This window comes from Cetorhinus maximus, chromosome 34, assembly GCF_964194155.1.
Source record: "Cetorhinus maximus chromosome 34, sCetMax3.hap1.1, whole genome shotgun sequence".
Taxonomy (NCBI): domain Eukaryota; kingdom Metazoa; phylum Chordata; class Chondrichthyes; order Lamniformes; family Cetorhinidae; genus Cetorhinus; species Cetorhinus maximus.
The window spans coordinates 2,565,013-2,577,767 of NC_135912.1; the positions used below are offsets into that span (position 1 = coordinate 2,565,013).

The following is a 12,755-nucleotide window of genomic DNA, read 5'->3' on the forward strand; positions in this document are numbered from 1 at the left end:
AGATTAGTATTTTACTAAAATTATCATATATTATGTGGTAACAGTGTACCTGATTTTTTGAATACTGTAGAAACACTTTTTCCTTAAAGATTGTTGTTGAGGGACACACACACACACACACACACAATTCAGTCAAACAAACTATTTTTTAGCCACCTGGGCTTTTGGTGATGAATCAGGAAAAAAGGTCAATTTGATTTGACAGCCAGCAACTCAAAAAACTGTTAAGTCGCAGCATAAACATTTTAGCAACGTGTGTGTTTAATGATTTGCATGATCACCTCAAGCCCCATTTCAAAAAGCTCAGGAAACAATTAATACATTGGGCGGGGGGGGGGCGTGTGAAGAATACTCATCTATAACCATCGCAGCTGAGGCTTACTTCAGATAGCCGGGTCTTCCTTACAAAATGGGACCAATCCAAGGAATGCATTTTCTCTTTTTCCTATCTCTACATTTTTTGTAAAGTCTCTCAGAATTCTCTGTGAATAATTCCATTCTAAGTTACCCTTTACCACGCTCCATGGTGTTAAGCGAGTTGTGCCTCTCTTGTTTCTTTGCATGGTTTCCAGCTGCGAACACTTGTTGGAGCTCTTTGAAATTCTCACTCATATCCTGGCAATCAATGAATTTATTGTTTGTAATGATATTGAGTGGCAACAATAGACAAGACTGATCTCTCTGGATAGCCGGAAGTTAGACAACTCTCACTGCATGTATATATACATATATATATTATATATATATATCTATATATAATTAAATATTATATAAAAAATATAAAATTGGCACCAATGACCGTAAATTTATTTTCTTCATATATTGTGCCTTCCCTACTGAGTGGTTCTCTAGACCAGTGATTGTAAAGAATAATTTTTAACCCTTCTGAGTTACAGCACGTTAACTGGAATATCACAGTACTATCTGATAACACGAGTGCTGTACAGTGTTAAACAGCAAGTAAATGGAAACCAAGCACAGAGGGGCATCAAAGGCAATCACACACCTCGAGTTCTTCCTTTCTAAAAAAAAGCCTCATCTACTCCACGTTTTTTCTCTTAAAAGGCTTTGGTACGAAATGAGTGAAGTGAGCCAATACTTGATGTTAAGTCTAGAGTCCCACAGGTCCTACCGGCCAACCAGTCACACGGTCTCAGACAGGAGGGGCTGCCGGAAAAAGTCGACAAACAAAATGAAAGCTCAACCGAAGTTCCAAGACTTCGAACATTTAACCAGCACTATCCACTTACCGGCTTTCTGAATAGAAGCAGCAATGGTGGTTTATTAAAAGCAGGTAGCTAGTTACAGAACAAAATTACAGAGGGGGTGGAAGGGGAGCTGGTGGGTGGGTCGAGAGGGGTTCATTGAAATTCTCAACTGCTCGTCAGTCATCTCCCCGGCATGTGACTGGGAACTTCAGAAATTCAGTGGCTCCAAGCTTGGAACCCCACAGCAACAGTGTTGGGACCAGTATAGTACAAGTTGCTGAAGCAACACACAACAGCTAACCTTCCAAAAGAAGCAAAAAGTAAAATAAAGCTACAGGTCTTCCAGATGTCTGCAGCCCAAAACATTGCACACAATTGTCTTTAGGTTTGCAAGGCAGTGGCCATTTGGTCTCGATAAGACGGACAGATCCACTTGCTCATGACTTACCAAGAAATTCCATCCATCCTGGTAAGCTCAAGCAATCAATCTCTATTTCAGCATTAAATCTCCTTCTCCATTACATTCAACTTAAAAAAGGATCCTGCCTTTCTCCTACTAAATGAAATTTCCAGTTTCAAGCACCTCCCACATGAACAAAACTGTCTGGTTCCAGGAGTCTCTACTGCAGTTTTTGGTCAGCTATGTTCCAAATTTCCTGGACCTCAGTTACATAATTACCACATCCAAAGTTAAAAACAACACGGCTGCACTTACGTACAAGTCTGGCAACGGTTCACTCTCCCCACATGGCCTGCCTTTCATTGCTCCCACCGTCAGCACTGAACCACTGGATGCAGACAGCTATATTTATAATACTGTAATACTGAACCGTCACCCCAGCTTGTACCCAGCAACACCAGATTCACCCCATATAATGTCAGGGCCACGCAGAAGGCAGTTTTACGACAAGAGGTGGTGGTTTCTGTATTAAGGAAGGGATCCCATAAGCTTTGCGGGGCAAATGAGAGATCCTGCCTCAGAAAAAGAGTCATGTTAGGTAGAGATAAACAAAGTTAGTTCCAGGAGAGATTGTTTGATGTAAGACATTGTTCCAATAAGGAAACCACTGAGAGCTGAATGTAATAATATTTGGGGATCCAATTGTGTAGGAGGAAACTGCAAAAGAATCACAATGTATGTCATGAAAGTATTTGCATCCTATACAACGACTGCATGCCCACATGATGGCTTTCAATACCACCAGTAAGCAGTGATCTGTCCAACCTTTGTAATCTGCTCTTTTCCTTTGTTAAATGCAGCTCCAACAGAGGTTAACACAGAGATTAACCCAAATGATATGTAAATTTTTGGTTAAATGATCCAGGAACCAAATTCACAGAAAAATTGGATCTGATAAAGCAACAGTGAGCCATGAAGCCAATCACTGTCTTGAAGCATGTGGAAGTGACCTTTGTGTGTCATTACATTCTGCACATCCTGCCAATGCAGCCAGCAGCTCTCAGCTCATGGTAGAACCATGGCTGACTTCAAAGGGTGATAGGAGACAGGAGCCCCCTTACTCCCACTGGTAAAGCTCACTTGCCATCAGAGTAATGACTGGCCCCATCTGCAGCCTTCCATAATATCTGGTTGTCATGTATGCAGAACATTATCCCATTCTGTCAAGTCATACTTGTAATGGTTGACACTGATCAACCTTGTCTTAGCGCAGGCTCCAGCCCTATTGGCGTGCGTGCAGACACACACACATACACACATATACACACACACACAGGGCAGGAGCAGCTCCTCAACTCTCTTGTAACCTCACAACTTAAATTTTTCTACAGCGATCCATACAGTGGTATATACAGTGGGCAGACACTAGGTCTGAACCCAAATGGCAAAGAGTCAGGTTAGCTCCAACCGTGGATTGTGCAGTTCCAGGCCAAGTGACAGGCAGGAGCGAGTTCTGTTCCCCTACTCACTGACCATCCTTAAAAAGTTTCTCTCACTAATGAACTATACAGTTGACTATAAAATACTGATTAGGAATGCTATTATACAGTGTCCTCTAACAAAGTGCTTTATGTAGCCCATCTCTTAGAATATAGGTGATTGTCTTTTTTGTTCACATTCCAGGTGGGTGAGCCACAGAGGTGAATGGCGAAGTGAAACCAATCTCAGTGGCGGATGGTGAAGTCGCAACGTAAGGCCCTGATGGAGGCACGGTCTGAGGAGGGCTGTTGATCACACATTCTAGGCTGAAACAGACAGACAAAAATATAAGGGAAAAAGCCGATGTAAGTAACAGTTCATCTGCACTTTTGGAGCAAGAAGCTCAAAATTCTTGGTTGGGCTTTCCTCCCAATTTTCCTTCTCCTCCTTCTCAAGTCATCAATTCTTTCCAAGGTACAACAAAAACAACTTGTATTTATACAGCGCCTTTAACGTAGTGAAATGTCCCAAGGGGCTTCATAGAAGTATAATTAAACCAAATTAAATAAGGGTGGGTGACCAAAGGCTTGGTCAAAGAGGTAGATTTTAAAGGACTGAGAGCAGGAGAGAGGGGGGCAGTGAGGTTGATGGAAGAATTTCCAGAGCTTAGGGCCTAAGCATGGCCACCAGTGGTGGAGCATTTAAAACAGGGAATGCACAGAAGACCAAAATTGGAGGAGCACAGAGATCTCAGAGGGTTGCAGGGCTGGTAGAAGTTAGATACAACAACAACTCACATTTATATGGCACCTTTAAATGTAGTATGTGGAACCAAGAGCTCTCTTATACCTTCTCCAACTCCTCGCATGTTGACAGGAAATAAAGCACAGGAGCTGCAGCTGATTTTTGCTCGCTCCTGCACTGAAGCAATTGTAGTTCAGCCGAGACCAACAAACTCAGCAGAGTGAGGGTAACAACCCAAGGACCTCGGATATGACCCACACCAGGTGATGGCTTTGATCAATCAATCGGTTAGGAGGCAGGAAAGAAGGCGGAAATGAGTCAAGATTTCTGCTCTGTACAGTGACCCCTATTGCCACCAGGCAAGAACAAGATCAGGCTCGTTAGTAACGTGCATTGCTACTTATACTCACTTGAACAGGTATTTGTGCATGTGACAAATATCTAGTTTGTAGTTCATGTTAATATTTTAGAGGTAATGTTCTGGGAAGATTACTGTTGAACTGTAGAAAATGGAACTAAATGCAATTAAAGCAGCTTAGAGTCTATTACACTTCAAAGTTGGGGGCCATGTTGACTTAAGGGGTTAACAGCTAGAAAGGTAAGATCCTGTATTTCACCTGTTACGATTCTGTTAGGTGGGCTTACTTAGCCGGCGAGGTGGTGTCTATACAGCTTGCAAAGAAGTGCAGTCCAGTGAGATGTTTTATTTTGGAAGTTAGGGTTAAATGAGTTTAGAAACATTCAAAGAACCCTGAAAGGCTACATTGTCATGGAGACGGGTGGAGTTTAAGAAGGTTCTCAGGTTTCAATTTACCTATGTGTTTGCTGGGAAAGAGTCTTATTGCAGTTCGGACCTTTTATGGTTTGCAGTTCACAGAGAAGCCCTGGGATCCATTCGGTGCAGTTAGGGCTTAGGAGAAGTCCTGGGGAGCTGAGGTGGTGGTGGATAGTCACTGGTTCCGTGTTGGAGAGGGTTAAGACTCAGGAGAAGGCCTGGGAGTCATCTATAGCTCGGTGCAGCTGGGAGACTGGAGTTTGGAGAAACCCAGGGACAGCTAGACATCTACAAAAGATTTGTAAATGTGCTGGTAATCAGAGGCTGGAGTGCAACTTTCTGAATCCCATGGAATGCAGTCTCAGGAGGAGAGACTGATCCATTGGAAGGTGAGCAGTCATTGAGGCAGTCCAAGTCAGAGCAGCTTTTGAGGGAATTCAGAGATTAGATCTTCGAAAGTGAGGAGTTAAAATCCCTCGCAAGGGAGACAGTTTTAACGTGATTTTGTGACTCTCAGTGGTCACTGTATCTGGGTGCATTACTGAAAAATCCATTGGATCTGTCTTGGTCGCATCTGCCATTTAACGTGCAATGTGTTCTGTTCAACCACGGTTTGCCTGTTAATTCATATTTACATCATCTTAATTCTGAATGTTAGAGTATAAAATAGATCGTTTTACTTTTCTGACTTTGTCTGGTAAAGTTTATTTTGTTTGTTTAAACTCATAGAATCTTGTGGTTTTATTCTCCTAGTGGGTAACTGGGATTTCAAACTTTGTCTACTTTAAACAAAAAGTTACTGGTCACTAACAGGATCGTAACAAATGAAATACTGGAGAAAACTATGCAACCCAATAAACAGCAAGAATCAGTGCCTCCAGGATAGGTGAAAGTGGAAAATAACATGGAATGGCCTTTGGCAACAGTCAACCTTACACTCAGTCAGAACAGAATGTTTAATAATAGGTCTTTAAATTATCACTGAAAGTGTCAGTAGTGGGTGATGGCGAAGAGAGACGAATCTACTCCTGTGAACATACCATGACTCTAGATATAGTTCATATCACCTTTGAAAGAAAGCAGCTTGTATTTTACGTACCTGTGTGAAAGCAACGGCGTTAGCAGAGTAGTCTCAGCATTTCCAATCCCAGGGACCCCACTGACAAATAATTTCTTTGGAGGTGAATCCACTTCCATGTCACCTGTAGGAAGAAGCAAAAGCCATGGACTGAGGGCAGAGAGAGAGAGAGAGAGGGGGGGGGGGGGGGGGGGGGAGAGAGAGAGAGAGAGAGAGAGAGAGAACGGAAGGCACAAGGTTCTCAAGTGCATCAATTGCACTAGAAAATTAAGACAACAGGTGTATGAGTGGTATAAGGGGCCAGACACTAGAATTTCACCCCTGGGGCCTGCACTGATCCTAGTACTGTGGTACTTTCTCCATCTACTGCAGGACAGTGATAGATGCCACTGGCTCATTATTGCAGAATGACATAAACTGATGGGCGTATAGAAATAAGCATACAACTTGTATAAAGTACAGAGGAAGGGATAAGGGTTCAAGAAAAGCTAGCATCAGCCAGGGTTTTAATAACCACAGAGATGAAATTCCACTGTTTATCCTCATACATCTGTTGCCACCTTCAATGGGGAAATAGTGGCATAGTAGTAATGTCACTCCACTAGTAATCCAGAGGCCCAGACTAATGCTCTGGGGACATGGGTTCAAATCTCACCACGGCAGCTACTGGAATTTAAGTTCAATTAATTAATAAATCTGGAATTGAAAGTAGTCTTAGTAATGGTGACCATGAATCATCGATTTTTGTAAAATCCCAACTGGTCCACTAATGTCCTTAAGGGAAGGAAATCTGCCATCCTTACCTGGTCTGGCTCCAGACCCACAGCAGTGTCATTGACTTTTAACTGTGCTCTGCAATTGCGCTATTTTTACTGTGCTGATTAACATATTCTTACTAAATTCATCTCTAGGACTATTTTAATACATTTTTGAACTTGTTTAAATTGCTTGTACAACCATTGGGACAGCACAGACAGGAGCTGAATGAGAACACAATTCTCCAAATGCTACAGTGCAGAGAGGAAATTCAGACTCAAACTGATCCTTTAAAAAACACAACAATTTTTAAAAGCTGAGAGACTAGTAAATGTTGGTATGCAGAGTTAGTGTACATGAATTACAGCAAGTTAACTGCAGGTACAGCAAGCAATTAGGAAAGCAAATGATACGTTGGTCTTTACTGCAGGAGGGTTGCAAGTGTAAGGGTAAGGAGTCATGCTGAATTATCCTTCAGTATGGTGTGTGTATTGGTCTCCTTACCTAAGGAAGGGTATACCTGCCTTGGAGGGGTGCAACAAAGGTTTACCAAATTGAGTCCTGGAATGGGAGGGTTGTCCAACAAGGAGAGATAGAGTAGAATGGGCCTATCTTCTCTGGAGGTTAGAAGAATAAAGGATGACCTCACTGAAATATATAACCTTCTGAGAGGACTCAACTGGGCAGGTACTAGGAGGATGTTTCACCTGGCTGAACAGTTTAGAACAAGGAGGCACAGACTCAGGACAAGGGGACAGCCATTTAGGATTGAGATGAGGAGAAATCTCCTCACTAGAGGATTGTGAATCTTTGGAACTCTCTATCCCAGAGGGCTGTGGAGGGGCTGTTCAATCATTCATATATACAAGACTCAGATCCAATTGATTTTTGCGCATTAAGGGAATCAAGGGATCTGAGGATAGGGAGGGAAAGTGAGTTGAGGTAGAAGACCAACCATGATCTTACTGAATGGTGGAGCAGATTCAAGGGGCCAAATGGCCTACTCCTGCTCCTATTGCCTATGTTTTTATGACTACAATACATCAGGAATAGCAAGGCATACCATAGGCAAAGGATACGAGTCGTGGTACTGGCATTATTAGATACTATTCTCCAGCCTCATTTCTCAAATTCACGAACATAGGAATCATAGAAAATCTGTGACGCAAAAGGAGGCCACTCAGGCCATCTTGTCTGTGCTGGTCAACGAAGAGCTATCCAGCCTAATCCTACCTTCCAGCACTGGAGTCCATAGCCCTGCTCTTCAAGTAAGCATTCAAATACTTCTTTGATGTGGTGAAGGTTCCTGTCTCTACCACCTTTTCAGGCAGCAAATTCCATGCCCCTACCACCCACTGGGTGAAAAATGGTTTCCTCATCTCCCCTCTCATCCTACTACCAATTACTTTAAATCTATGGCCCCTGGTTTTTGACCCCTCTGCTAAGGTAAATAGGTGGTCCCTGTTTATTCTGTCTAGGCTCCTTGTAGTGTTATTCACCTCAATTAAGCCACCCGTGTTCCAAGGAAAACATCACCAGCCTATTTACAAATTAAAAATGGAACGCACATAGTGTGTGTTTTTTTTGCACAAAACAGAATTTAGAGGGAATACTGAAATTAGTTCTGAAAAATTCAGCAAATGCTGCAAACACTCAGCAAGTCAGAAAGAGAATGTGTGGGGACAGAAACAAGAGGTTAACATACTTCAGGGCAATGACCTTTCATTAGAACTAATGAAATGCCACAGATGAAAAGTTAACTGTTTCTCTCGCCATGAATGCTGCCTGACACGCTGAGTGTCTGCATCATTTTCTGCTTTTCCTTTCAGGCCTATAATATTTTGCTTATGTTTGAAAACTTCAGTCAAGTAGTTTTATAGATGGACGTTAATTGAACTTTTTTCTTATTCTTTCATAGGGTGTGGGTATCGTTGCCAGGCCAGCATTTGTTACTCATCCCTAATTTCCCTTGCACTGAGTGGCCATTGCACAGGGCAGTCAAGAGTCAACCACATTGCTGTGGGTGTGGAATTACACGTAGGCCAGACGAGGTAAGGATGGTAGATTTCCTTCCTCTGAAGGACATTAGTGAACCAGATGGGTTTTTATGACAATGGATGGTAGTTATCATGGTCGCCATTGCTGAGGCTAACATTCAATTCTGTATTTATTCATTGAATTCAAATTTACCAGCTGCTGTGGTGGGATTTAAACCAGTGTCCCAAGCGCATTAGCCTAGGCCTCTGGCCGCCGTCTCCGCTCTGAAGAAGGGTCATACGGACTCAAAACGTTAACTCTGTTGCTCTCTCCACAGATGCTGTCAGACCTGCTGAGCTTTTCCAGCATTTTCTGTTTTTATTGCACCTGAACTGCTAACCTGTCCTTTGCTGTTACAAATGACCGACGAATCTGCGATATACTTCCAGCACTTTGTGCTCATATTTTTGGATTGGGGTCACTCTTTAGATACTGTTTTTTAAGTGTACGTTTATAGAATCACAGAATAGTTACAGCACAGGTCACTGCCAACCAATCACCACCCTTTTCTCCTTTAGTATAAGCTGTTGAATTGTTTGAAATTTGCCATTTGTCCTGTTGAGTGCAAGATGAAAAGCTTTGGAAGCATGTCTCTCTTTTCCACAAAGTATAAGATTGAAATTTAAATGTCTATTATTAAATGCGCAATTTGTACTTGTATTTTGAAGAGGCATTATTGAAGACTCCTTACCTTTCCTCTTCAATGGCCCCAAGGCACTGGGTCGTAATGCAACACTCGGGCTGACACTTCTCCTGCTGTAAAGGCAAAGAAAAGTTAAACTTTGGCAAGCGCCTGCGTTTGGATTGCCATCAATTGTTGCAGCTAAAATTGCCCTGCCACACTATATATTGAGGCAGAGTGAATGAAGGCTCTGGTCCTAGAGTAAGGGTGTCCACACCATCACCTCCTCCCCCCCCACCCCCCCCACTCTTTATGAACATCCCCTTTAAAGATAATTGCACCTGAAGTAGGAGACGACTTAGCCCAGTGAACAAAAAAGGGGAGATTCAGGAGAATTAAAGGTAGTGAGAGGGAGGAGGAGAGAGAGGGAGGAGGAGAGAGAGGGAGGAGGAGGAGAGAGAGGGAGGAGGAGAGAGAGGGAGGAGGAGAGAGAGCGAGGAGGAGGAGAGGGAGGAGGAGGAGGAGAGGGAGGAGGAGGAGGAGAGAGAGGGAGGAGGAGGAGAGAGAGGGAGGAGGAGGAGAGAGAGGGAGGAGGAGAGAGAGGGAGGAGGAGAGAGAGGGAGGAGAGAGAGGGAGGAGGAGAGAGAGGGAGGAGGAGAGAGAGGGAGGAGGGAGAGGGAGGAGGAGAGAGAGGGAGGAGGGAGAGGGAGGAGGAGAGAGAGGGAGGAGGGAGAGGGAGGAGAGAGGGAGGAGGAGAGGGAGGAGGAGAGGGAGGAGGAGAGGGAGGAGGAGAGAGAGTGGGGAGGAGAGAGAGTGTGTGTGCACACGTGCGTGCGCGAGAGGGGGGACAGAGTGAAAGCGAGGGGGCAGGGGGATGCGATCCTGAAAAGTAACTCAGAGGGGAGAGGAGCTGAGATGGAATTAGAAGTTAAAACTCTACTGAGTCTGGAATGCAGAGGAAACATAGGCTAGACTAGAAAGAAGTGACTTTAACAAGGCTAATTAGTTATGGAAAGGGGCAAAGACGGACCGGAAATAAAGGTCCTGAATTGGGGGAAGGCCAAAGTGGATTGGGAGCAGCTACCTGTAGGGGAGTACATCAGACCAGTGGGAGCCATTCAAAAAGAAAATAGTAAGAGTTCAGGCCCAACATGTTTGGGTAAAGGTGAATGGTAGGACCAACAACTCCAGGGAACTCTGGATGTCAGGAGATATAGAGGATTGGATAAGGTGAAAAAAAAGAGGCTTATGGCAAATACAGAGGGCTGAAAATAGTGGAAACCCTAGAGAAGTATAGAAAGTGTAGGGGGTACTTAAAAAAGTAATTAGGAGAGCAAAGAAGGGGCATGAAAAAATACTTGGGGGCAAGATAAAGGAAAATCCAAAGGCATTTCATAAATATTAAGGGCAAGGGGATAACCAGGGAAAGAGTAGGGCCCATTAGGGACCAAAGTGGCAATCTGTGCATGGAGCTGGAGGACGTAGGTGAGGTTTTGAATGATTACTTTTCATCTGTGTTCACTATGGAGAAGGACGATGTAGCTGTAGAAATCAGGGAGGGGGACTGTGATACACTTGAACAAATTAGCATTTAAAGGCAGGAGGTATTAGTGGTTTTAGCGGGCTTAAAAGTGGATAAATCCTCAGGCCCAGATGAGATGTATCCCAGGCTGCTATGTGAGGCAAGGGAGGAGATAGCAGGGGCTCTGACACTAATTTTCAAATTGTCTCTGGCCACAGAAGAGGTGCCAGAGGACTGGAGGACAGCTAATGTGGTACCATTATTTAAGAAGGGTAGCAGGATAAACCAGGTAATTACAGGCCAGCGAGTCTAACATTAGTGGTAAGGAAACTATTGGAAAAAATTCTGAGGGACAGGATTAATCTCCACATGGAGATGCAGGGATTAATCAGGGATAGTCAGCAAGGCTTTGTCAGGGGGAGATCATGCCTGACAAATTTATTGAATTTTTCAAGGAGGTGACTAGTTGTGTAAATGAGGGCAGTGCAGTTGATGTGGTCTACATGGATTTCAATGGCTTTTGACAAGGTCCCACATGGGAGAATGGTCAAAAAGGTAAGAGCCCATGGGATCCAGGGCAATTTGGCAAATTGGATCCAAAATTGGCTTAGTGGCAGGAGGCAGAGGGTGATGGTCAAGGGGTGTTCTTGTGACTGGTAGCCTGTACGAGTGGTGTACCGCAGGGATCGGTGCTGGGAACCTTGCTGTTTGTAGTGTACGTTAATGATTTAGACATAAATGTAGGAAGTATGATCAGTAAGTTCATAGATGACACAAAAATTGATGGTGTCATAAATAGTGAGGAGGAAAGCCTTAGATTACAGGACGATATAGATGGGCGATAAGATGGATAGAGCAGTGGCAAATGGAATTTAACACTGGGAAGTGTGAGGTGATGCATTTTGGGAGGACTAACACGGCAAGGGGATACACGATGAATGGTAGGACCCTAGGAAGTACAGAGGGTCAGAGGGACCTTGGTGTACATGTCCATAGATCCCTGAAGGCAGCTGCACAGGTAGATAAGGTGGCTAAGGAGGCATATGGGATACTTGCCTTTATTAGCTGAGGCGTAGAACATAAGAGCATGGAGGTTATGTTGGAACTGTATAAAGCGCTAGTTAGGCCACAGCTGGAGTACCATGTGCAGTTCTGGTCGCCACATTATAGGAAGGATGTGATTGCATTGGAGGGGTTGCAGAGGAGATTCATCAGGATGTTGCCTGGGCTGGAGTGTTTCAGCTGGATAGGCTAGGGTTGTTTTCCTTAAGAGCTGAGAAGGCTGAGGAGGGACCTGATAGAGGTATACAAAATTGAGGGGCATAATAGGGTAGATAGGAAGAAACTTTTCCACTTAGCGGAGGTGTCAATAACCAGGGGGCATAGATTTAAGGTAAGAGGCTGGAGGTGTAGAGGGGATTTGTGGAAAACAAATTTCACCCAGAGGGTGGTTGGAAACTTGAACACACTGCCTGAGGCGGTGGTAGAGGTGGGAACCTTCACAACATTTGAGAAGTATTTAGATGAGCACTTGAAAAGCCATAGCATACAGGGCTACGGGCCAAGCGCTAGAAAACGGGATTAGAATAGATAGGTACTTGATGGCCAGCAGAGACACGGTGGGCCTGTTTCTGTGCTGTATAACTCTATATGGAAAATAATTTAATGCAGAGAGAGACAGAGAAAGCATGAGGGAGGGAGGGGAGAGAGAGAGAGAGAGAGAGAGGCGCGAGGGGGAGAGAGAGAGAGAAGCGCGAGGGGGAGAGAGAGAGAGAGAAGCGCGAGGGGGAGAGAGAGAGAGAGGCGCGAGGGGGAGAGAGAGAGAGAGGCGCGAGGGGGAGAGAGAGAGAGAAGCGCGAGGGGGAGAGAGAGAGAGAAGCGCGAGGGGGAGAGAGAGAGAGAGGCGCAAGGGGGAGAGAGAGAGAGAAGCGCGAGGGGGAGAGAGAGAGAGAAGCGCGAGGGGGAGAGAGAGAGAGAAGCGCGAGGGGGAGAGAGAGAGAGAAGCGCGAGGGGGAGAGAGAGAGAGAAGCGCGAGGGGGAGAGAGAGAGAGAAGCGCGAGGGGGAGAGAAGCGCGAGGGGGAGAGAGAGAAGCGCGAGGGGGAGAGAGAGAAGCGCGAGGGGGAGAGAGAGAGA

At 44.6% G+C, this 12,755-nt stretch overlaps 1 protein-coding gene across 4 annotated transcripts in view; it reads right to left on the bottom strand.

Moving 5' to 3' along the window:
• Positions 1–2,952: 2,952 nt before the first annotated feature.
• LOC144671756 (P2R1A-PPP2R2A-interacting phosphatase regulator 1-like) overlaps positions 2,953–12,755 on the bottom strand; it is a 34,134-nt gene continuing 24,331 nt past the window's right edge. For all 4 annotated transcript variants that reach the window (XM_078533773.1, XM_078533770.1, XM_078533772.1 and 1 more), the window contains 3 exons: positions 9,169–9,233; positions 5,706–5,808; positions 2,953–3,413 (listed from right to left, as the gene is read on the bottom strand). In XM_078533773.1, coding sequence (XP_078389899.1) covers positions 3,281–3,413; positions 5,706–5,808; positions 9,169–9,233 — 301 coding nt within the window. In that variant the 3' untranslated portion in view covers positions 2,953–3,280. The remainder of the gene's footprint in view (positions 3,414–5,705; positions 5,809–9,168; positions 9,234–12,755) is intronic.